This window comes from Capsicum annuum, chromosome 4 (assembly GCF_002878395.1).
Source record: "Capsicum annuum cultivar UCD-10X-F1 chromosome 4, UCD10Xv1.1, whole genome shotgun sequence".
In the NCBI taxonomy this organism is placed as follows: domain Eukaryota; kingdom Viridiplantae; phylum Streptophyta; class Magnoliopsida; order Solanales; family Solanaceae; genus Capsicum; species Capsicum annuum.
In genome coordinates, this window is record NC_061114.1 from 92,177,982 (window position 1) to 92,203,809 (window position 25,828).

General features: G+C 38.6%; 1 protein-coding gene across 4 annotated transcripts in view; it reads left to right on the top strand.

Moving 5' to 3' along the window:
* Positions 1-25,828, top strand: part of LOC107867827 (protein PSK SIMULATOR 1) — a 46,983-nt gene that overhangs the window by 12,394 nt on the left and 8,761 nt on the right. For all 4 annotated transcript variants that reach the window (XM_016714271.2, XM_016714270.2, XM_047411883.1 and 1 more), the window contains exons 6-9: positions 5,297-5,390; positions 12,622-12,719; positions 12,904-12,973; positions 18,340-18,434. In XM_016714271.2, coding sequence (XP_016569757.1) covers positions 5,297-5,390; positions 12,622-12,719; positions 12,904-12,973; positions 18,340-18,434 — 357 coding nt within the window. The remainder of the gene's footprint in view (positions 1-5,296; positions 5,391-12,621; positions 12,720-12,903; positions 12,974-18,339; positions 18,435-25,828) is intronic.

The following is a 25,828-nucleotide window of genomic DNA, read 5'->3' on the forward strand; positions in this document are numbered from 1 at the left end:
TGGGGGCATTGGTCCCTATTTGCAGCAAGAAAACTCACAAAACCTGCATCTATTCTACACAACGAAGTGGAGTCTAGTACATCCAGAATTTCTACAGTTTCTACTGATACCGAGTAGAATAGTTTACACCAAAAACAAAAAAAACAGAATACAATTCGTCTCTATCTGCTGAACTGCACTGCTCCTATTCTTAAAGCACCAAGAGTTCCTTTGTTTCCAAATTGTCCACCATATGCATGTTGGTATACAACAACAACAACAACAAACCCAGTGTATTCCCACTTAGTGGGGTCTGGGGGGGTAAGATGTACGCAGTTCATACCTCTACCTCTGATGAAGTAGAAAGGCTGTTTTCGAAAGACCCCCGGCTCAAGTCACGAGATATCACACAAACACATAGTACAGCACAGCAGCAGATGACATAACATAGATACGGCACCCATAGGGAATATAAAACAGAGTAAAGCAGGATTGCAGGAATATAAAGCAGAGGAAAGCACCCAGATTCGTAATAAACATGGAACACGGAACACGAAACACTGAATACAGAATCATAACAGGAATACACCCCCACCAATTAATTCCCTACACTAGCGACCCGAACTGGCCCTAATCCTCTGCCGTAATTCGCATCTTCCAGACCTTCCTAGTCTCTAGTCTCTAGTCTCTAATCCTCTGCCGTAATGCTCCATTTTTTTCTGTCTCTAGTCTCCTTCCCTGCTTCTTCCCAGCTTGCGAAAGTTGTTGCAATGTTTCCTGGCATTGTCCAAGTGATCCTTTTGAGTGCCAAAAAGATCCTCCATACTTGACTTGCCACTTTGCAATGGAGCAACAAATGTTTAACTGTCTCAGATGTTTCTCCACATATACAACATCTGGGGCACATTATTATTTCTCTTTTCATCAAGTTGTCTTGAGTAAGGACAACTTCTCTATTCAAGAGCCATATAAAACAAGAGACCTTTAAAGGGGTCTTTGGCTTCCAAGTATGTTTCTAGGGCCAATCTTTATTGGTGGCTGCTAATATTCAGATATTTGTAAGCTATGTTCACCCTGTAGTTCCTGTGCTGCTGTGACTATTCCACCATAGTTTGTCAACTCCTTGTAAGGCTCTCCAGGTCTCCAGAAAGGTGAAAAACGAGGTCACTATCACTTGGCATTCTTCTATAAGTGATATCCTAACCACTATTCTATGTTGATAAAGCACCATGTTGTAGATATCTTTAAACTTCTCTTTTAGGCTCTCAGTACCTAGCCAAACATCTGCCCAAAAGTTAGTTTTGTTCCCATAGCACTTGGTTTTGAGCAAAGGCCATAGGGCTCTGATGGACCTCCATAGACTTACTCCATAAGGGGTGTTTATCTCCTTAGTCATCCACATGTCCTCCTCCTCATATTTAGCATTGATGGCTCTTCTCCATAGCATTTGGTCATCCTTTGTGCATCTCCAAAGCCATTTAAGTTTTAAAGCCTTGCTTTGCATTTTTAGGTCCCTGATTCTCAGACCTTTCTTTCTGCTTCCCATAGCCTTCTATTTGACTAGATGAAAACCTTTCCTTTCTTTGTTCCCTTGCCACAAAAAAGATTCCCTGATGCTGTCAAGTCTTTTGATAACACTAACTGGTATAGGGAAGAGGGTCAATCATGTAGGAAGGTAGGGCATCTAACACTGAGTTGATGAGTGTGACTTTTCCTCCCAGTGACAAGTATTGAGACTCATCGAGATAGTTTCTTCTCAGACCTTTCTATAACATCATTCCAAATTTCCAAATTTCCAAATTTCCTTGGGACTTTGATTTTGCCGCTAAAGGCATGCCTAAATAAACAGTAGGCAAAACTCCCACTTCTCCCAGAAGGAACTCCATATCAGTAACATTATTTATAGTGTATATAGAACTCTTCCTCCGGTTAATGTGAAGTCCGACACGCTTTCAAATAGTACTAAAATCACCCTTAGATACTTTAATTGGTCAGCATTGGCATAACAAAAAATCAATGTGTCATCAGCGTACCAATGGTATGTTATTTCCATGTTGTTGTTTGCGCTTCTATCCATTTCAAAACCACTAATCCAGCCTATCCGCTTAGCATTTTTCACCATATTGTTCAGACCCTCCGTTGCCAAAATAAATAGGAAAGGGGATAGGGGGTTACCTTGTCTTAGTCCTCTCTGAGCTTTAAAAGAACCTGTTGGGGATCCATTAATAAGGACTGAAAAACACACTGTTGAGATATACCGCCTAATCTAGTTTATCCATTTACTTCCAAAACCCATCCTCTGAAGGATATCCAGAAGGAATCATGATGATACGCCTTTTTTTATGTCTAGCTTACACAAAATGCCAGGTTTGTTCTGTTTGATTCTAGAGTCCACCGCTTCATTTGCCACCAAAACTGTATCCATTATTTGTCTCCCCTTGATGAATGCCATTTGTTGAGAGTCTATCAGCTTCTCTATCACCTTTTTTAATCTCTTAGTCAGCACACCTTTGAAAATAGTTTGTAGACACTTCCTATTAGGCTGATGGGTCTGAAGTCTCTCAGTTCTTTAGCTCCTTTTTTCTTTGGTATAAGAGCTATGAAGGTGGACTTATAACTCTTCTCGAAAATCTCACGATCATGGAAATTCTTGAAGGCTTCCATTATGTCTATGCTTCATTATATCCCAACAATTTAAAATGAAATCCACGGTGAAACCATTAGGCCCAGGGGCCTTGTCTTTTGCACACCTCTTCAGGCATTGGAGAACCTCTTGTTCTTCAAAATTTGATTGCAGATAAAACAATTTCGCCTGCTTTGAGATGCTAGGGCAGTTAGCAAAATTGTAGACCGGTCTCCAACTCTTTGATTCTGTGTATGATTTCTGATAGAAGTTGATTATTTCCCCTAGGTTTTTTGTCTGGTCTTCAGTAACTTCCCCTTGGATCATCAATTGATCTATGTTGTTATATCTCTTGTGGGCATTAGCTATTTTGTGGAAATACTTGGTATTTATGTCTCCTTCTTTTAGCCACTGTGTTCTTGATCTTTGCCTCGAGGATATCTCTTGTACTCCATAAACAAATCTGCCTTCCTTACTTTTTCCTCATCACTCAGAGGTCTGTTTACCAGAATGTTTTCCCATTCTGCTAGTTGCGCCAGCAGACTTCTTTTCTGAGCTCTAAGGTTCCCTTGATAGCTTTTACCCCACTCTTTCAACTTTGATTTAGGAGCATTGAATTTGCAAGCCAGCCTATAGTCAGGTTTTCCTGAAGTTTGAAAAGAGTTCCACCAACTTCTTACTCTTGTCACTGAAACCTTCTGTCCTTAGCCACCACTTCTACACTTTGAAGTAGGACTTGTTATATGTCCATACTCCACACTGCAAAGCTATAGGATTATGATCTGAAACCATTCTCTGTAGTAGAATCTATTTGATATTGCTGAATTTGTCATCCCATTCCTCTGAAATAAGGATTCTATCAATCCTAGAAGCTGCCAGATGATTATCCCCTTTGAACCATGTGAAACTACCCCACTCCATATTAAGATCAATCAACTTCAAGTCTACTATAAGGTTTGAGAATTCCATCATGAATTTGGACCTTCTTCTGCAATTTCTTTTTTCGGTGGGGTACCTGCATGTGTTAAAATCTCCACATGCAGCCCATGCTCCCTCCATTAGACCCCTAGTAGCACTGATTTCAACCCATATCAGCCTTCTTTCAAAACCACAATTTGGGGCATACACCCCTGTTATGTGACATGAGAACTCTTGCAAAATTGCTTCAAACTTACATGTGATAGTGTAAGCACCGACTTCTAGCACCTCCCCTTTCCACGTTCTGCTGTCCCATATAAAAACAATTCTGCCCCTAGTACCGCTGGCTTCAAGTTGAGCATGTCTCACCCATCTGCCTCCCCATACTTGACTTATCATCTACTTTATCTCTCCCTCCGGTTTGGTTTCTTGGAGATAGATTGTATATAGATTATATCTGCCTCCACTCCAAAGCCAAACTCTTCACCAAATTTCTTTATACCTCCCATTAAGACCCTTAACATTCCATGAGACTAGTTTGAAGTTCGTGAGTTACCTGGTGAAAAACTCTTTCCCCTGTTACTAGGGAAGACTCAAGAACTTTTTAACTTTTCTATTTCTTTTACCCCAATCCAAAAGATCTCCCTGTATTCTCACCTTCTATGGCATTCTCCATATCAGGGGATAATGATGGCAAACTTGTTACAGCATCGTAGGATTCTAAAATATTTCCCTGACTGCTGATAAAGCATTTCATAATACTCCAGCAACAGTATTAAAGTTCTCTTACCTTCAAGTTCGCATCAGCATACTCCATGTGCTTGACGGAACTATGTTAATAGATTCTTGTGGATTTTTTTGGGGTCAATAATGGATGTTTAAAAAAGAAAAGAAAAAGAAGGCATCACAATGAATAGCCTGATGAAAGTATGTTAAAGTTTCTCCTGGATTTTGTTTCAGGGTTGGGTCAAAATGGATGCGACCACACAATTTGGCCTTACTAGTTTCACTTTTATACAATAGTCAAGTAGTTATTCCCTTTATTTCATTTTAAGTGGCATTATTTCCTTATTAGTCCATTAAAAATAATGACACCTTTTTATATTTGGGTAAAATTTAACTTCAAACTTCCAATCTTATCCTTATTGGCATGCTTTTATAGCTTCATGGCATGTTTTTATAGCTTCATGGCATGTTTAAGACCGCAAGTTCCAAAATTATCTTGTCTTTCTTAAACTCTACGTCTAGTCAAATTGTGCCACATAAATTGAAACAGAGAGTAACATGTAGATAAACAACTAGATAATTAAACTAATCATCACCATATTTTGATCTTGTATTTGTTTTACTAGAAATCTAGAATGAGATCTACGATGAATTGGCTCACTGGAGCAGTGAACTTTCCATTTAGTTGTTTACAAAGTGAAATCTTTATAGCGAGAATTGCACTTTTGGGTGCCGATAAAGAAAAGATCCCTTGGAAATATCTTGTGTTTGCATTTGTGTATTTGGTAAGAATTCAAGTCTAAAATTTGACAAACCTTTTTAAAAGCCGTACTTGTGGGAGATTGATTAGTATGGCTTCTATATAGCAGGCAAGCCAATACCGATACTAACACTAACCACACTAAGAGCTTTGTGGTTGTCAGAAAGAAAAGCCGAAATTTGCTTATTAGTTCACTTTCTGTAATTGAGTACAACAACTTGCATTCTGCTTTTTCCTAACAGGTTATCTGGCTCAGGCTCTAGTAAGGAGAATCGGTCTGCTTTTTGCAGGAACTGTACCATGAATTCCATGCATTGGACAGATTTGAACAAGATTATCGGCGTAAAGCTCAAGAAGAGGATACTTCAAATGCTACTCAGAGAGGTATTCCATAATAACCGTTATTTTCTGTTTGTGATTCTTTAAAGCAGCCTGGAGCTCAAATTTTCCATAGATGAAATTTGAACTTGCAATGTGTTCATCATATTATTATGGTTTACGAGCATGGCAATTTTTTCATGTTGTGATGCCTTGACAGATCATCAAAGCATTTGTCTTTATGGATTTCACTGATTATTGGAACAATTTTTAGTAAGTGTTCAGTTGGGGAAATCTTGAAGATCATGGGAAGAAAGGGGAAATTTAGGAGGAAATGGGAAGCAACTCTGGACTTGAATTTATAAGTCGTTTGAATACTCTCTCCCATAATTTCCCTTTAAAGTAGAGGCATATCTCATAAAGAATCAAAAGCAAATCTCACACTTTCTTTCATTCATCAACTATTGTACTGTAATTTGTATAGATTTAAGTAAATCTACTTGAGAGAGAATCATTTCAAAATAAGACAAACCGCGATCTTCTCAAAATAAATGAATAAATAAGACAAGCTGCCAGGCAAGATAAAGATAAATAACTGTATGTTGGTCAATTTGCAAATTTGGAGCCTTATATTGTATGTTTATTGACTTCAGGTCCATGACTGAGGACTCCTGCAAGAAGGTCTTATCTCTAAGTCTCCAAGAATTGGCTACCGAGATACTTTAATTTAAATGTTAATTATTGGCAGACTTATTTGCGTTTGATATTGCATATTTGCATAAGGCCAGGGGAACAAGTCGAATTTTCTTGTGGACTAGTCAAAAAATTATTTAGGACAAGTACAAATGGCAACTTTTCTTACTTTTATGCCTCGTCGTCTTGCCTTGATGTTGTGCATGGCAAATTGGTTGCACCCTACTCAGAAATGACTTCAAATTCACTTGGTTAAGAAGTTAAAATGTCACGCCCCAAAATTCACGTGACTGGTACCCAACACTCTTCCTGCACAGGGCGAACCAATCCTATATGATGTGACCCAATTATATGCGTTTGAATCCATAAACACAACAATTTTGAAATTCATGCATGAAGCATCAACTTCAGATTTAAAACCCTTTATGTAGACAGAAATGTAAATAGATAAAGGTGATAATATTAAAGTGATGATATTACACTCATGCATGCCATATGGTAACCGTAAATACAACCATCTGTTTATGCAACCTCTATGACAAGGAATGAACTTGCTAAATGAGATATCGGTGACTCAAAAGAATAATTCTAAGTAATCTCCACGAAAGTAAAGTGGAGCCTACACCCACGGGTGTAACATAGTGGTCAATGACGTAAGTTGAGCACCATGAGGTCTCAGGTTGAATTTCCAGCGGAGACAAAAACGCTAGGTGATTTCTTCCCATTTGTACTAGCCTTGATGGATAGAGTTACCTGGTACCTGTTGGTGGTGGGAGGTGGTAGGTATCTCGTGGAATTAGTCGAGGTGCGCACAAGTTGGCCTAGACACCACAGTTATTAAAAAGGAAAAGATAAGTAGAGCCTCACCAGAGTCACTATGGAAGTGAAGAAGTTCTAAACAAGCAGTTTGTTTTGAGCCACGTTAGTTTCTGAAATAAATAAGGGGATAGTGGCTGACAAGCCTAAGCTACACATGTATAGTATGTATCATAGACCGTTTCTCCAAGAAGTAGATCAAGTATTTTAACAAAGGATGTGCAATGAATGAACATCGGTATAAAGCGTAAAACATTTATATCAATTCATAAATACGACATTTAAATGAAAAGTCAAATGGAACACATTAAGTCAACATTAGCTTATAAGCTTCAAATCATGTATATTCAAGTTTATACATCTAAAGAGAATACTATATTAAGTCGATATATATTCTATAACACTAAGTGTATACCATAGCGGCAAGTATTATCATCCTAGTTGCTTAGGTATCTTATCGTATAGTGCCATACTGATGGTATTAAATTTGCCTACACTTGGGAGGACTTTAACCCTTACACCTCCGCCTTAGCTTTGGTATATGTTCCTAAATTAGCACATGTAGTTTCTTGATAATGAATAGAACCGTCTAAATAGCACTCTTGGTTGTCACAAGTAATCTTGATAAATTTTTATCTTAAAATAGATCGCATGGCCTTAGTAGCCTCAAAAGTCTATTGCATCAAATCGTGACGCTAATGGTGTATCCAAAACATTTGGCGATATACATGTAAAACATTTCGCACAACATGACAAATCATTTATCACATGCGAAATATCAACATACCAAAAGTGGTCCCACAAGTGAGGTCTGGGGATGTCAAAGGAGAAATAAACTCAAAGAACCCTCTTTTTAAGAAACGGGCAACTTTAAACTCAAAGATTCAAACAAAGTGCTATTTCAAACTATTTGGTTTTTAAAAAGTATAAATGTATGAGGTATCACAAAACATAAACCAAAATGGCATTGAAACATTTGAGGGTTCTTTTGTTGGGACACAAGTTATCCAGGGATTAGTTATCCAACTCTCAAGGTGGGATAAAAATTAACACTACAATCCCGGGATGAGTTATCCAACCAAACATGGGATAAGTTCATCCCAAAATTATTCTCGATTAGTTATCCCTTATCCCTTGTACCAAACGAGCCCTTAGTAATTAAAAGTAATGCTTCAATCCCAATCCGCTCGTCCCCAAAAGCTAAGATTCACTTTTAAAATCAATATTTAAATCATTCGAACTCATTTTGGAGAAAAAGTTCAAAGAGGTAATAAATCTCTGCATACCTCAATACAACAACATACACAGTGTCTACATACCTCAATACTCTTACCAAATTCAATTTCAACGTCGCAATGCTGCCAATGGTTCAATACCTACACAATGATATCCAATTTGTATCAAGAGTTCATTTAAACTCAACATAACTCATTTAGGGCTTAAACTTTGACTACCAAACCCAAAATGCTATTCAAGGTGCTTAGTCACCTTTTTAAATCCATCCTTGACATTCAATTGTCTATTGGAGTCACTTATAACCCAACAACATGTATTTAAATAGACAAGGTCACTACTCATTGTCTTCCCCAATAACCAACATTAGTGTCAACCTAAGGGTTTCATTTAATACATTTATCCTACCACTTTTGACACTTATAAATAGTATTTAAACACTTACTATATTCAATAAATAAGTTCCAAGCGGTAGAAATTATATTTTGGTAGTAAAAATTTAAACAATTTCCTTTTTGAGTTCTTGAATGATTGGATTACATTAGTGTTAATCTACTTTAGTTAGTATAAAATATGGTAACAATCTCACTTTGAATATCCCAAGTAAAGCCTTGGACGAGCCTCGCCCCTCTTGCTCTCCTAACACGTAGCCAAATATTGAAATTACAAAAAAACATTCACGATCGGTGGTATATATAAAGGCCGGGCCTCTCAGTGAGACTCGGGCGTGAGCCCATCACCGTGTCTTTTCCTTTGGCTATTAGGCCTTTTCCTGCACACATTTATCACGTGAAACTTGTTTGGACTCTCGGCCAAGCTTCTCCACTAGCATCAAGATTGTCACTATCATCAATATCGATCTTATCAAGAAGAAACCTTTATGCTTGTTATCCTAGAACTTTTTCAAAAATACCGTAATGAAAGGAACACATGAGTTTGTTGCTAGGTATTTGACCAAATAGGACCGTCCAGTTCCTATAGAACCTATCTCTAAAATATCCCATAGGAACTTGAGTAAGAAGTAGACCCTTTTATTTAGGGATTTTCTAGACTTTGAAAACGAGAACTCTTTTCCTTATTTGGTGTGCACTTGAGCCAGATGAAAGGAAACTTTCACATCCGATTTGGGGGATCCTATAGAATCCTATCCCAATTTTTCTTTTGCTAGAGTGTAATAACCTGTTTGGCCAAGCTTATTTCTCTCCAAAAGTGCTTATTTTCTTAGAAAGTGTTTATTATTTAAAAATGAAGTGTTTGACCAAACTTTTGAAAGAAAATAAGTGCTTTTGGGGAGTGGAAAAAATAGTTTTCCATAAGCTAAAAAATGTAGCTTCTCCTGAAAAGAACTTATGAAAAACACTTGAGAAAAATAAACTTAAAAACACTTTTAAAAAGCTTGGCCAAACACTAATTGCTGCGCAAAAGTGGTTTTTTGGATTTATTGGCCAAACACAAATTGCTTCTCACCAAAAATACTTTTTTGAAAAATACTTTTTTAAAATAAGTTGATTTTCGAAGTTTGGCCAAATGGACCATAACTACATTGCGGCCCGCCTCAATCTCCCTCCCAAGCCTTGTCATGGTTCTTCTAGCACGAGCCTATCTGAGAGTGGAACCTTGTTCCATTTCCCAACTTCAACACTCTTAGGCCCTTATGCTATTTTCATACACTTGTAAATATTTATATACTTTTCCACTGTATTATTCTTATCCATGGGTCTCTTATAAGACCTCCAAGTCAGTGTTATCAAAGCAAAAAACGCAAAAAAGCTTCAAGGTTTGCTGGGGTTTCAAGTGCAAAAAAAATGTGAACTTTAATTTAAAAAAGGCACAAATGGAGAAAGAATACAAATATATATGTTTAGCCTAAGACTATAATTACAAGTATGGATGTCAAATATATTCCCCAGACCCTACACTACACTGGGTATGTTGTTGATTGTCAAATATATGTACAAAGAAATTGAAAAAAATTAATATAAAGTGAAATATCAATTGTTTAGTGGCGCCTCTTTAGAAGAGGCTCATTGGCCGGGAAAAGTATGCCTTAGAACCTTAATGATGACACTGAAGCACTCATTAAGCTAGGTGAATCGCTCAGCACATTTTGAGTCGCGCTTCAAGGTTTATGAGTATTACAAAATTATTCGGGTTGCTACACAAAAGAGGCCTTAGTGAACATTTTCAAGTTTTCCTTTGGCAATAAGGAATGGTGTAGAATGGACTATAGGTGGTAGTTAGGCAGCGAGTTTTTAGAAGTTGCGATAACTGGTTAATTTGTTGTTTTCTGTTCAATGATAGAGCATAAGTTTAGGTGGTTACGAGCATGGAAAGCTCAACCAGGAGGGAGTTCATACTGATCCACTATGTTGATTGGACTCTCCAAAATGTTGTCTCACCCGTGTCGGAACCTCCAAAAATGCACTACTTTTGGAAGATTTGACACGCGTCGGCGGCATTTTTGAATAGTCCGAGCAACACAGCTGATCAATTCATTCTTCTGAAGTCTTCGGTTGTAGATGTTTAACATACTCCTTATTCTGTATACTTTCTAGTTTGGTGAACCATAGTTTTCTATCCCTTTTTTGAGTTCTTTTTACAATAAACTGATATGGTTTTAGGGTTTACATAAACTTCATGAGTTGAGAGTAGTTTTTGCAGCTCACTCACTTTCAAAATCTTTTCCTTTTTTGACCGCCCATTTAATAGTTAGGAACTGTTTTGTCTAGGTGATATAAGTACGGTTACTAGGACGAGAGCGTATTTCATTATTGCTTGTTCCTTTATATAAGAACAAGAGAGTCATTCAGAATTGCAACAACTATAGAGGCCTTAAGTTGTTGAGTCATACTATGAAGGTATGAAGGTTTGGGAAAGGGTGGTAGAGTTGAGGCTGAGAAGGATCGTGAATATCTCGGAATCAGTTCGGTTTCATGCCAGGTCACTCGACCACTGAGGCCATTCACCTTGTTAGGAGATTAGTGGAGCAGTTTCGGGAGAGGAAGAAGACTTGCACATGGTGTTTATTGATCTAGAGAAGGTATATGATAGAGTTCTGAGGGAGATTTTGTGGAGGTGCTTGAAGGCTCGAGGGGTGCCCATGGCGTACATTAGGCCGATCCAGGACATGTTTGATGGGGTGAAGACTCGTGTGAGGACGGTAGGTGGGGATTCAGAGCACTTTCCAGTTCTAATAGGGTTGCACCAGGGATCAACTCTTAGCCCGTTTTTATTTGCCTTGGTGATGGATGTTTTGACGCGACATATTCAAGGGAAGGTGCCTTGGTGTATGTTATTTGCGGATGATGTTGTACTGATTGACGAGACTCGAGGAGTTAATGATAAGTTGGAGATTTGGAGACAGACGCTTGTGTCTACAGGATTTTGGTTGAGCAGAACCAAGACGGAGTACTTAGAGTGTAAGTTTAGTAAGGTGTCGCAGGAGGATGGAACAGTGGTGAAGCTGGACTCGCAGGTCATTCAGAAGAGGGAGAGTTTCAAGTATCTGAGGTCTATGATTCAGGGAAATGACGAGATTGACGCGGATGTTACGCATCGTATTAGGGCGGGGTGGTTCGAATGGAGGCTCGCTTCGGGAGTCTTATGTGATAAGAAGGTGCCCCCGAAGCTTAAAGGTAAGTTCTACAGAGTGGCAGTCTGGCCGGCTATGTTGTATGGAGCGGAATGTTGGCCAGTTAAGAACTCTCACATCCAAAAGTTGAAGGTGGCGGAGATACGAATGTTGCGATGGATGTGTGGACGTACCAGGAAAGATAGGGTGAGGAATGAGATTATCCAGGAGAAGGTAGGAGTTGCTTCGGTGGAGGATAAAATGCGAGAAGTGAGGTTACATTGGTTCGGGCACGTGATGAGGAGGGGCTCGGATGCTCCAGTGCGGAGGTGTGAGACACTAGCTATGGATGGTTTTAGGCGGGGTAGAGGTAGACCGAAGAAAAATTGGAGGGAGGTGATTAGGCATGATATGGAGTAGTTATAACTTACGGAGGACATGACCCTTGATAAGAAGGTGTGAAGGACGCGGATTAGGGTAGAGGGTTAGGGGGTGGGAGTGTGTCGGTAATAATAAGGGAGCGTTCTTTTGTGTCTGTAGTTTTTTATTCGTGGTGCTATTTGATGCCTATGATTTCGATTAGATAGTTCTTATTTTTTATCTTGTGGTTGTAGTATTGTCATGTTGCCAGTGGTGTTAGTTTATTTTGCACTTATCTTTTGTGTTTGTTATACTGTTATCGGTTCTAAGTCGGGGGTCTGCCGGAAATAGCCTCTCTACTTCACCTGAGGTAGTGGTATGGTCTGCGTACACTCTACCCTCCCCAGACCCCACTATGTGGGAATACACTGGGTATATTGTTGTTGTTGTTGTTGATAACTACCTGAGAAAATGATTAAAAACATATTTTGATTATGGCTGGTTAATTTATGGGTTAGATCAAGAATGATGTTCGGTTTTATAGAAACTAGCATCTGTTAATCTTTTCTCCGCGCTGATCTTGTGTGTTTATTCATCTTGTTCTTTTTCTTTTCATTTGTGTAGGAGATAGCCTTGCAATTTTAAGGGCAGAGTTGAAAAGTCAAAGGAAACATGTCAAAAGTTTGAAAAAGAAATCCCTCTGGTCCAAGATTTTGGAAGAGGTAGCAAGTCAGTGTTGATTTATGATCTCTTTAATTCTTGAATTTAAATAATGGTAATTTGATTACCATTTCTTAATGGACCCGTTAATGATACATATTCTTAGCATGAGATGGCTAGAGTGTTCTAGATATATTAATCAAATTTCTTTGAATATTATACAAATTGTTTTACTCGTGACTGAAGGTGATAGAGAAGCTTGTGGACATCGTGCATTTCCTTCATTTGGAGATCCATGCTGCATTTGGCTGTGCTGGTAATGCATTTGACCTTCAATTCAACTTCTCTTATGGTGCTTTTTACTTTCATGTTGGGGCTGGTTGGAGGAGTGATCGCTCTTATTTTGATGTTTCTGTTACTTTCTTAACTAATGCTTGTATTCAAGTATTTTGTCTGTATCTTCAGAGATTTTTTTCGGATTATTATGTTAAATTGTTAAAAGCATGACAAAACTTCTCCATAATTTTATTTTTTTAGTAAGTTAAATTATTTTGTTAATGTCAGGGAATCACCATATACAAGTAGTATACCAATAAGTATAGAAACCTAGGTCAAGAAATGGTTCTCTACAAGTATCACCCATTCAGCTTTACAACCAAGGGCCACATGGGTGCCCAAAATTTTTAAAAAAAAACTATAGACATGAGGCTATCCTCCCAAATACAGAATCATTCTCTGCCCCTTCAAACAGCTCTTATATTCCTCTCCCGTCACAGTATTCATGTATGAGCTAGTTGAGCTATATCCCATACTTTGATCTTCTACTCCTTCTATACATAGCCTTTTTTTAACTATTCTCTGCATGACCGTTGTATATTGAGCCAATTCTGAATCTCCGACCACAAGCATGTAGCTACTAGACAATGTAATAATAGGTAGACCACACCCCGTTGAACATCTACCCATATAGCATTGGCTGACATTGTATGTTCTCCTCTTCCTTAGATTCCTAGCAGTTAATATTGCTTCTCTAGAAGACGACCACACAAAGAAATACATTTTACTATATGCCTTCGGTAGCCAAATAGAAAGATGTGGGAAATCCACTTCAGTCCTTACTATATGACTACAAACTGTCATCCCCCCTCGTCTCCCTTCTCAACCATGAGATGACATATTATGTTTGTATAGTAATTCTACTACGTGAGAAAGAAAGAGAGGTTGAGAGAAAATGCTGCTTGATTATTCCCTCAAGCTACCGAGTTTAAATAGTGAATGTACATGTATTAAAAGAGGAAATAGTATTGTGTCTGATCCTAATTGATACACAGTATTATTTACAATATTCTCTAACACTCCCTCTCAAGCTGGTGCATACAAGTTCTATGTTTCAAGCTTGTTACAAATGTAACTAATCTGAGAGATCGAAATACTTGGTGAATATATCTGCAAGTTGATCATTTGATTTCACGAACTTTGTATCGATGTCTTCTGAGAGTATCTCTTCTTTGATGAAATGATAATCGATCTCGATGTGTTTACTCCTCTCATCGGATGTCGGATTTGATGTAATATGAAGTGCATTTTTATTATCACACACAAGTTCCATCAGACTGATTTCTCTAGACTTTAGTTCTCTAAGCAACTGTTTGATCCAAATTAGTTCGCAGGCTGCCACAACTATTTCTTGATGTTCTGCTTGTGCACTAAATCTAGCGATCACATTCTATTTCTTGCTTTTCCAAGACACCAAACTACCTTTGACCAGAATACAATATCCAGACATAGACAGTCCAGTCTATTAGAAGGTAATCCTACCCAATTAGCATTGGTGTCCAACAATTTGCTCATGGCCTCGATCCTCAAAAAATAGTTCTTCGCCTGGAGCTAATTTTGTATGTTAAAGAATTCCCCATGACTTTCACATGGAGAGTCCATACACTGACTTGCAACACTCACATGAAAGATAGCGCCAGGTCGAGTCACAGTGAGGTAGTTCAACTTACCAAGCAGACACCTATACTTGTAGGATGACCATACTTGTAGGATCACCATGGGAGTACCACTGTCTTGGTAGAAGGTTAACATTTGAGTGCATATGAGTGATGATAGGTCTACAACACGTCATTCCTGTCTCCTCAAGAATATCTAGTTCCATTGTAAAATGGTGACAACACTCCTTATCGAAAAAAAAAAGATATAGAATAAGTGACCTTTTATTTTTGTTGCATCCACCAAATTCTTCCTCTGTTGCCTTAAAAACCACCCAATATCCCATCCTCACTTCGGAACCCAATAATATTGAAATCTCCCAAACAACCAACCCAATAATATTGAAATCTCCCAAACAACCACTGGATCTTTTGCTCGGCCATTAAGGTGTCCCATCTCCTCCCCAAACCTTGTCTTTTATCCCCCCCAACACCCACACATCCAACCAAAAAAAACCTGTTTTTATCTGCTCCCCTTGTTTCTAATTCGCATTGCTATCGTGCACTTGCCTTTCCTTAGCTCCATACCTCCAATTTTCTTTCATCGGTCTCTTGCTCTAGTCAATTCTCACCATTGCCTCTTTTATGACTTTTTGTTTCTTCAAAGCACACTATGTATGCCCTCATACCCTAAATCCTGCCTTGAGGATAACCCTTTTATTCGGATCATTCATCGTACGCATTCTAAGATAGGATGTTGACATCCATGGACAATTTTTCCTTCCCCCGTCCACCCTTCCAGCCTTCTTCATTTACCCCCTTTTCTACTTCTAAATCTTTTTTCATACGTCAAATTTTACCCCTTTATTCTTGGGCTTCCCCGCTTTCCTTCCCCTTACCTCCCTTCCACTCCTTCTATCTACCTTTCGTGCCTCATTAGCATCTCTGTTAGGATCATTTAATAGTTGTTGGATCTATTCTCTTTCCCTTCGAAGGACACTCCTAAGAATTCAGAAAACATAAACACCTTTTCCCTACCCATTTACATAATCTTCTTTCGCTTTCACAGAGTGCTAAAGCAAAGGCATTTTCCTTTAGAGGAATGACAGTATCCACAGGTTTGAAAACCATACATGCCGGCGCCGGCAAGCATGCTGGACTAGTCCTGTGGCCTTGGGCCTCTGAAAACTTCATTACAGACCCCACCTGAGCTTGAGGTTTCCTCCTCTCCATCCCCCTCTCTATAGGATAGCTTTCTCCTATCCCACACCATCCTCTCCTCCCCTCCCCTCCCCCTGGGCCCTGCCTCCCCAAAACCAAAAAACTCCTCCCGATTAGCATCAACCACGTTCGGGCAAAATTTGAGAAACATCCAGATCCCAAAACACATCCCCCCATCCGACATACAAATTGTGTTTCCCTCCTTTTTGCACTAAGATCTTGACTCTTGACATATCACTCAAAATAGATCTCCTACCTCTCCAAACAGACCATAAGTGTATTGGGACTCCAACAATGTTAATTGCCACTATCCCATCCCTGGCCCTACCTTCGACACAACCCACGCCTTCCGACCACCTGTCCAGTATCAGAAACTCTACTTCACCATCTTTGCCCCTCCTTAAGAACGCTCAATGTTCCCATTTCAGATGCAAATCTGAAGAGAAACGTCGCATCCCTTAGCTATGGCACCTTCAGCCCATCGTCCATGCTCCATGCTGTTAGAATATGAGTAGGAACAAGAATAGCATATAGAATCCTACTTGGAAAAGGATTATAATGTAGTGTCCTGTTAGGAAAAAGATTGGAATGTAGTGTATAAATAGAGCCTCACTGTAATAATGTAGTTATAACAATTCAATGATATGCTTCTTTTATATTTCTCACATGGTATTAGAGCCTCGACGATCTCGGTAGACAATCAAATAGCTTCTGCTGTCAGTGGGCGGCTATAATCCATATATGCCGCCCGTCTAGCCAATGATTATGTTAGCAAAGTTGGGTAACCGTGGATCTTTCTGGTGACTATTTTCTCATATCAGATTTGCATATCATCATCCATTTATCCAGACACTACTTTCTCATATTTAATTTGCGTAGTACTATGCATCTTTTCGGACTACTTTCTTATATTTGAGTTGCATAGCATTGTGCATCTTTTCGATGACTCCTCAGATTTGATTTGCGTAGTTCTTTGTATCTTTATAGTGACTCCTCAGATCTGATTTGCATAGGGTCATGCCATCATTCCAACCCTACCCATATAATTTCTCTTTTTCAGTATGGTTGTGTCGTCATTCCGACCCTACCCATATAATTCCTCTTTTTCAGTAGAGTCGTGTCGTCATTCCGACCCTACCCATATAATTCCTCTTTTTCAGTAGGGTCGTATCGACATTTTGACCCTACCCATATAATTCTATTTCTAAGTATGGTCGGGCTGTCATTTCGACCCTACCCATATAATTCTTTTTCTCAGTAGGGTTGTGCCATCATTTCAACTCTACCCATTATAATTTTTTTCTCAAATTATGACCAGTTTTCATCTATCAAATCTAATAATCCGGTGCGTGAGCATGTTCCGGCCAGTTCCTCGGTGACTTTTTGGTTCAAGATCTACTCATCTCTTGAATTTGAGATACCAGTTTTCGGCAATTTTCTAGCGATAGATCGACTTTCCGGCGATGTATACTACTTTTCGAATCACTTTTTCAGATTGTTCATTTTCAATTGTGGCCTTCCAGACGTCTAGAGCGGTCTTTATCAGTTTTCTTCCAGATATCTTCACTGATCCTCGCATTAATTACATCCATAACAAGCTTGGTATATATGCCTTCTATGCACCAGCTTGAGGGGATGTTACAAAATGAGTAGGAACAAGAATAGCATATAGAATCCTACTTGGAAAAGGATTATAATGTAGTGTCCTGTTAGGAAAAGGATTAGAATGTAGTGTCTATAAATAGAGCCTCAATGTAATAATGTAGTTACAACAATTCAATAATATTCTTCTCTTATATTTAGTTGTCTACCCATCTTGCAGCTTTCCCTACCAAACATGTATTCAGGAAGTCGTCTTCTTCTGTCTATGTTCAAAACATTCTGAATCCTAGGTTCTTTCCCAGCTTCGGCTCTCAGACAGCTTCCTTCCATGTCCAGACTTGGCCAAAGAAAGACATTCTTGAAAGACTGATTTCTGAGTTCTGTGCTTCTTATATGTTTTCTTAAAAGAACCTGTGTCTTGCCACAATTTGATTTTATCATTCATAGATTTGACTTGGCATGCTTGGTGGAAAGGTATCTGTTACTAGTTGTTACCCATGAAGTTGTCTGTTGAAAATAAATGGTTTCCTGCTGTTGAAGCATGCCTAGTGGTCGGGAGATTCCTTGATCTTGGATGAATTTTTGAGTAATCTGCTACTAGTTATTTTAATAACAGAAATGGAGTTTGTAGATTATGCTTATTGCTCAATACTTGTCTATGATATTACAGTTACTCTGATTTTACAACTAATTAGCTGTTCCATTGGTCCCTTTTGAAATGGCATGTTTGGATTCATTTGGGGGAACAGTAACTCATGGGAGTCTCTTGTGAACTTCTTTCGTAGGATCATAATCATCTTAATCTTCTGTTTTTGATTTTGCACTTGAGTAAAGTTGTTTGTAATCTTGACTAGACTGCACATGGTTTAGTGACTAGATTGGAAAGTTTGTGGTATCGTGATTACCATAGTGTTGCTGATCCTTGCAGATGGAGAGAGACCTATGAAAAACAACCACCAGGGGTTGGGATCTGCTGGTCTTGCATTGCACTATGCGAATATCATCACTCAGATTGATACACTTGTAAGCATCTCATTCTGCTTGTCTGAAAAATCACACTATTATCTTCAGTACTCTTGCTCTAAATATTTTGCCCTTGCTTTCATCCTTCCATCTAAGCTCTCATTTAATCTTCATCTTTGATATATGCTCTAAATTGTTCCCCACATCTTCACTCCCCCAAAAAAATCCATATCAAAAGTTTTGAAACAACTGTTAGGAAGAATGCTCCCAGGCACGTTTTCCGAGAATCCTCTCTTTCCTACTTCCTAGGGGAGAGAGCAACGCCTGTCCTGTAGTCTTCTACGCCGGAAATAGCCCTTTCTTTCTTTTCCTCCTTAGGTAACACACTCTGCTATCTCTTATCCTTTTTCTTTCTTTTATTGCTTTTAGTTCTCATGGGGGAAGATAGGATTTACTACCATGCTGGTTTTAAATCGTTTGAAATTTCTAAAACCGCATCGAAGTCTGAGACTTGGTTTGAATGGACTAAGCGCTGCAGAAATTTGATGAGAAAAGTATCTTTAAGCCTTAAAATTACGAAATGGTTAGTTCATGTATTTAATGATGCATCAAAGGAGCAGAGAATGTCAAAAAAGAGATGGAAAACAAGAGACATTTTTGCTGAACACGAGACCTTAAATACAATGAACACGGTAGGTACATAAGCTTTATTGTAGTACAAGGGGGGAATAGATCGGTAATTATATCTCCAGAAATTGCATTAAATGCTGGTTGGGCAGCAATAGCTCAGAAGATCGAAAAATTTATTGCGACCCCAACCAGAAAGAGTCCATCTACATTCAATCATCATCATCATCATCAAAAGTCCTTTGTAGAGTCTATCAGAAGCATTAAATAGTCATCGGCAGCAATAAAAGGAGCGACACCTCAAATATCCAACTCAAGAATCAAAGTTGCTGGAGTGTCAGAGGTTTCATAAGAAGACGATGTACTTGGCAAATGCATCGTGGGTAAATTCATGTCAGCAAGCCATGAAATCCCAACTCTTAACCATGTAAGAAGGTGGGTGAGTAGTGTATGGAACACAACACATGGAACCAACGTGTATGTAATGAATGACTCTCAATTCCTCTTCGAACTTCCCACTAGGAAGGAAACAGAACATATCTTGAAAGGAGAATTGGAGGTGGAAGAGGTCCATTCTGAGTTTGGAATGGTGGACTCCAACTGTAGGATGTTGGCCGGAAGAGGAATCAAGAACCTGGGTATGGATTGGCATATATGGATTACCTCTGAGCCTCTAGTCACAGCCCATTTTCCGACAGATAGGAGATGCATGTGGTGGATGGATTGAAACGTAGGAAGAAACAATACTAAAAAATCATCTGTGCTGGGCACAAATCAAAGTCAAGGGTGACGGGAAAGCAGTACCCAGGGATATTGAAATGGAAAGCGATGGCTACATCTTCAATATGCCCATTTGGTGTGAGATCCCGACGACTGTGAAAAAGAGGAAGATGGCCGGAGAACAATCGTTAAACCCTTTGGATAATAACCACGGTCAAACCCTTTTATCCACTGACATATCTGCAAAAGAGGAGGTATATGGGCACGTGGGCTCCTCGGTTGAAGCCAACAATTTTAAAAAATCTGCACGTGATAGGAATGTGAGGATTTTGCCAGCTATTAAACTCTCCACTCCTTGTGAAAGAGGAAATCTGGGCCCAAAGGAAAATTGGGCCTTGACCTAATTCAGATCACAAAAACTATTGGTATCAAGCCTAATCCACCACAATATGACCCAATGTTAACTGAGGCTCAAATCTGTCAAATTCTGGGGAATTCCATGCAAGCAGTGATAGTAAAAAAACAAGAGAAAAGGAGAAGCAGCGACGCGTTTGAAATGGAAACATGAGATTTGGTGAGAGAGATTGATAGCGCAGATGAAGATTTAGCCCAACAATTCACCTCTTTACCAATTTCTAACATGCAACCTATAGAGATATGTGAAGAAGCTCCTCTTCTGATAGAAGATGCACATTCCTGGAATGTTCAAAAACATCAGTAGAATTTGTAAACAGTTTGAGGTAAATTATAGAGATTGTGAAAGAGACTCAAGAATTATTCTAAAAAATTGACATGCTAAGATCGAACAAAAATTCCCCTCAAGTTCCAAAAAGCTGTGGAACTACCAGGTGGAAAGGTATTCAAGAACTTAAAGGTTTAGTTTTTGATATGAAGTTCAAGAGCAATGGAAGCAGACCCAAAAGGAGATTGGCGATTGAAGGTGGATCATGAAGTTGAATATCATCTCATGGAAAGTGAAGGGTATCAATGATGGGGGAAGAGAACTATCTTAAAGAGTTTGATCCATGAATGGGGAGCTGACATCTATTGTCGACAAGAAACGAAAGTTGGAGGGAGATATAGCTACGTACGTTAAAGAAATCTGGGCTAACAGGTGGGTCAAATATGAGAATCTACAAGCAAATGGTACTAGAGGTGGAATCTTAATCATGTGGGATAGTAAAATATGGGAGGGGGAACTCATATTTGTGTGTGGGGGGGGGGGGGGGGGGGGGGGGTTACTCTCTCTGTCTTGTAGTTTCAAGGCAGTAAATCAGAATTTCAAGTGGTGTTTGACTGGTGTCTACGGGCCAAATTTCAGAAGAGAAAGATTAGAATTGTAGGAAGAGATTAGTGGAGTCAAGGGTCTTTGCGAAGATTTATGAGTGACTTGCGGAGACTTCAACACAACTAGGTTCATTTCTGAAAAAAAAGAACGCAACCACCTTGTCCAGAAGTATGGAAGATTTCTCAAAGTTCATTGAAGATTCAGAATTGGTGGATCCTTCTCTAAATGGTGGAACCTTCACTTAGGCTAGAGGTGGCACTCAAGATTCTTTTTCAAGGATAGATAGATTCCTCTTCACCCCTCATTGGGATGAGGAATTTACAAGCATAAACCAATCAATTCTCCCTAAGGTTATCTCATATCACTGGCCTCTATCTTTGAAATGTGGGAATTAGAGCAACTCAAAATCCTACTTCAAGTTTGAAAATTGGTGGTTGAGAGTAGATGGCTTCAAAGATCAGGTGAAGATATGGTGGGACTCTTTCATAGTGGTAGGCAAACTTGACTTTGTACTAGCAATGAAACAGAAGGCTTTGAAGTCTAAGCTCAAGGAATGGAATTTGGTTACTAATGGCAATCTAAGGATGGAAAAACTTAACATTCATAACCAGATTCAGCCCTAGACAAGATACAACAGATAAGCAGTCTAGATAGTGCTGAAACTGCATTTAAAGCCGACTTGAACACTAAGTTTGAAGAGCTGGCCACAAGGGAGGAAATACACTAGAGACAAAGGTCAAGGTCAAGAGTACAATGGTTGAAATAAGGGGACAAAAACACAGTTTTTCTAGAGATCAGCAAATGCCCATAAAAAGTACAACGACATTGATCATCTAGTAGCGGGAGTAGTTGAAACAAAAGAGCCAAGGGTTATCAAAGTAGAAATAATCAAGTTTTATGTGCAACTTTACTCAGAATCAGAAAATTAGGGACCAGAATTCAATCAAATTGCAGGCCATATGATATCTGATCAAGAAAAGGACTAGGACAAGATACAGCGAGTCTTTGAAGAACAAGAGGTATTTGAGTGTATAAAGATTTGTTCTGTGGACAAAGCTCCGGAGCCAGATGGTTTTAATATGGGTTTCTACATTCACTGCTAGGACATAGTCAAAGGAGATATGATGTTGGCAATCCACCATTTCCACAATCAGGAGTTCTTTGAAAAAAACTTCTATGCCACATACATAGCATTGATCCCCAAAAGAAGTAATGCAAAGGAGCTGAGAGATTACAGACCTATTAGTTTGATGGAAGTGTATATAAAATCATATCCAAGCTTCTCACAGAAAGGTTAGTTGAAGACAGTAATGCACAAACTGGTGGACTCACATCAGGTGGCTTTCATCAAGGGTAGGCAAATCATGGATGTTGCACTGATTGCTAATGAATGTTTGGGCTCTAGAATGAAACGTGGTAAAGCTGATATTCTATGTAAGTTAGACATAGAAAAAGCTTTTGATCATGTGAACTGGAATTTTCTGCTTAACATGCTGAAGAGAATGGATTTTGGCAATAAATTGGTGAAATGGATTCGATTTTCAGTTCTGATCAATGGTGCACCTGAAGGCTTTTTCACTTCAAGTAGGGGATTACAGCAAGGTGATCCCCTCTCACCTTTCCTTTTCCTAATTGTCATGGAGGGTCTAAACAACATTGCTCACAGCTCATCGGAACAATTGGCTCAGGGGTTTTAAAGTGAGTAACAAACAAGGGGACAATCTTGAAACACCCATTTGTTATACGCAGACGATGCAATTATCCTTTGCAATGTAGAGGCTGAGCGGATGAAGATTTTGAGGGCTATTTTAACTTTCTTTGAAGGGGTTTCTGGGTTACATGTAAACTAGAGGAGGAAGAGTCATGTTTCCAGTTAATGAACCTCAAAACTTTCAGCTTTGTGTGGATATACTAGGAGAAGTAGGCACACTGCCCACAACATATCTTGGTATGACCTTGGGGGCATATTATTGATCTATTGACATCTGAAATGGAGTGCTTGAAAATTGTGAGGAAAACCTCACTAGATGGAAGAGTCAGTACCTATCTTTAGGTGGCAGACTTGTACTCATTAGTAGTGTTCTAGATGCACTCCCCACTTACATGATGTCACTCTTTCCTATATCAGCACAGGTTGAAAAAAGGCTAAAAGGCTGGACACATTGAGAAACAACTTCTTATGGCAAGACAACAAAGAGAAAAGGGTATACATCTAGTCAAATGGAAAATATTAACAATCAGCAAGAAACCAAGAGGGTTGCGCATAAGGAACTTAAGAAAGCAAAACCAAAGCCTCCTTATGAAATAGCTCTGGAGATACACACAAATGAAGATCAAGCACTGTGGATGAAAGTGATTAAGGAAAAATATGGAGAAGAAGATGCCTGGAAAACCAAAGTTGTAAGCACTATGTATGGGGTTAGTGTGTGGAAGACCATCAGTGGAACATTTTCAGCATCAACATCAACTATAAGATAGAGAATGAGAAAAAAATCTCTTTTTGGGAAAATAATTGGTTAGGCAATGCCCCTTTAAAGCAGTTGCAGTCCTGAAGTTTACACGCTAAACCAGCAACAAAGGGCAAAAGTTAGTGAGGTATGGAATAATCAAGGATGGAACCTCACTTTCAAAAAATATTTGAATGATTGGGAATTGGACAGATTCATTGAATTTTTCAATAGTCTCAACCAATTCAATGGAGTGTCATTGGATCACGATAGATTAAGTCGATTGGGACACAAAACAAGAGTTTATTCAGTAAGGTCAGCATATCATTGGAGAAATTGCAGCAACACACAAATATAATGGCCCTGGAGACAACAATGGAAGGCAAACATACTATACAAAGTAGTGTGCTTTGCATGGTTGGTGGTAAAGAAAGCTTGTTTCACATAAGACAGGCTGCAACGAAGGGGAATACACTTATGCTCTATTTGCCTTCTATGTGGAGATTATGCAAAAACAAATAGCCATCTTTTTTTGCATGGTAGGGTGACCTCTTAGTTGTGGGTCATCTTTCTAGCTAAGTTGGATTGAGTTGGGCAATGCCCACCAATACACTGGATGTGCTAAATAGCTGGAGCAGGAGAGTAGGATCTAAAGCCCAAAGGATCTCGAAAATAATTCTAGGATGCATTTGGTGGACTATCTGGAAAGATAGGAACTCAAGAGGTTTTGAAAACAAAAGCAACTCCATCCAGACAATAAAGCATAATTGTATTCAACTCTTACATTTTTGGTGTTTCGGAATGTTCATTACAAATACAGGGACGCAGAGTCCCTATAGAATGTTATTTTATTTTCTTTTTGCTTACCAAGCCTAGATGTAGCTTGTAACTATAATCGATATGGTTTTGTTGGAATCAATACAAATCTTACCTTATCAAAAAAAAATAAATGTACCTCAAAAACTCTCAAGAAATATGGACTGGAACTCATCAATTCACCATTGAATTTATGAATTTCAAATCTTTGCTTGAGGCTGAAATTGGTATCCGGTAAGCTCTAATATTTGCGGACATACTAATGTGCAATTGAGCCTTTTTAGTCAATTCATTTTCAAATTGGAAGGGGAGCCTTGGAGTGACTGGTAAAGTTGTTGCTATGTGCCCAGGAGGTTACGGGTTCAAGCCTTGGAAACAGCCTCTGGCAGAAATACAAGGTAAGGCTGCGTACAATACACCCTTGTGGTGGGGCCCTTCACCGGACACCGCGCATAGCGGTCGGTAGCTTTAGTGCACCGGGCTGCCCTTTTTATTCATTTTTAGATTGCCTTTTTAACTTTTACGTGAACTCCTTTTGTTTGTCACCTAGTTTCTCTTCATCTTTATTCTGTTGTAACACTTTGGGTACATGTTGAAGTTGCATTTATTTCACTTGCTCGAGCCTCATTTTGATTCCTTCAATGACAAGGCTAGTTCCTTGATAGTCATGTACTTCTTTCTGTTCTTGTCGACATCACTAGAGAGATTTTAGTTTTATAGTGAATGATCTTGTCGAACAAACCACAAAGTTTAATTTCATTTTAAATTTTGTAGTCTTAGGTGGCCATAGGATCCACACCTCTTCCATAACTTAGGTACGACTTGAACAACATTCAAGGACGAATCTTTTCTATTAACCACATCGAGCATGAATTGAACATTATCGAAGTAACATGTTGAGATTCAAGGACGAGAATCCCATTAACGTGGAATGACATTTTTGGTTCTCTCATTAAGAGTATGATTTTACATTTTTCTAACTAGACAAACGCGATACTTGTACTTTCTTGAGATTAAATTAATATAAGGCATGGTGTGAGAATTAATGTCATAAAAGTCTTTACAATTTGTTAATAATTCCAAATGCAAGAATAGAAAGTTATGTTACTTGTAGGAATTAATGAAATATTTTTAAATAGAATAGCATATAATATATATCTATATATAGAGATATATACAAAGGGTTTTCCACCCTTAAAAGTCTAAATCTAAAGTTAAATGGTCTATATTCATTCTCAAAGAAAGAGAAGCTAAATGGTCAATATTTGGACAAGTCAATCTAAAATGCTTTAGTGGCTAAGTAGTGGAGCTTATATGAAATCTATACCTAATAAACTTAGCATATTAGAAATTACTTGCCTTTATTTTCTAGTCCTATTAGATATTTATTAGTTAGTTACTTTATTACATAATAAAAATGGAACTTGAAGTATAGTGCATATATAGAAAATAAAAATGTATCAAACACATATGAGTTTGGTAATAAAATTGCAATTACTATAACTAGTTCAACATCTAATATTTAGTAATGCCAACACGAATTAAACTTCCTGAAG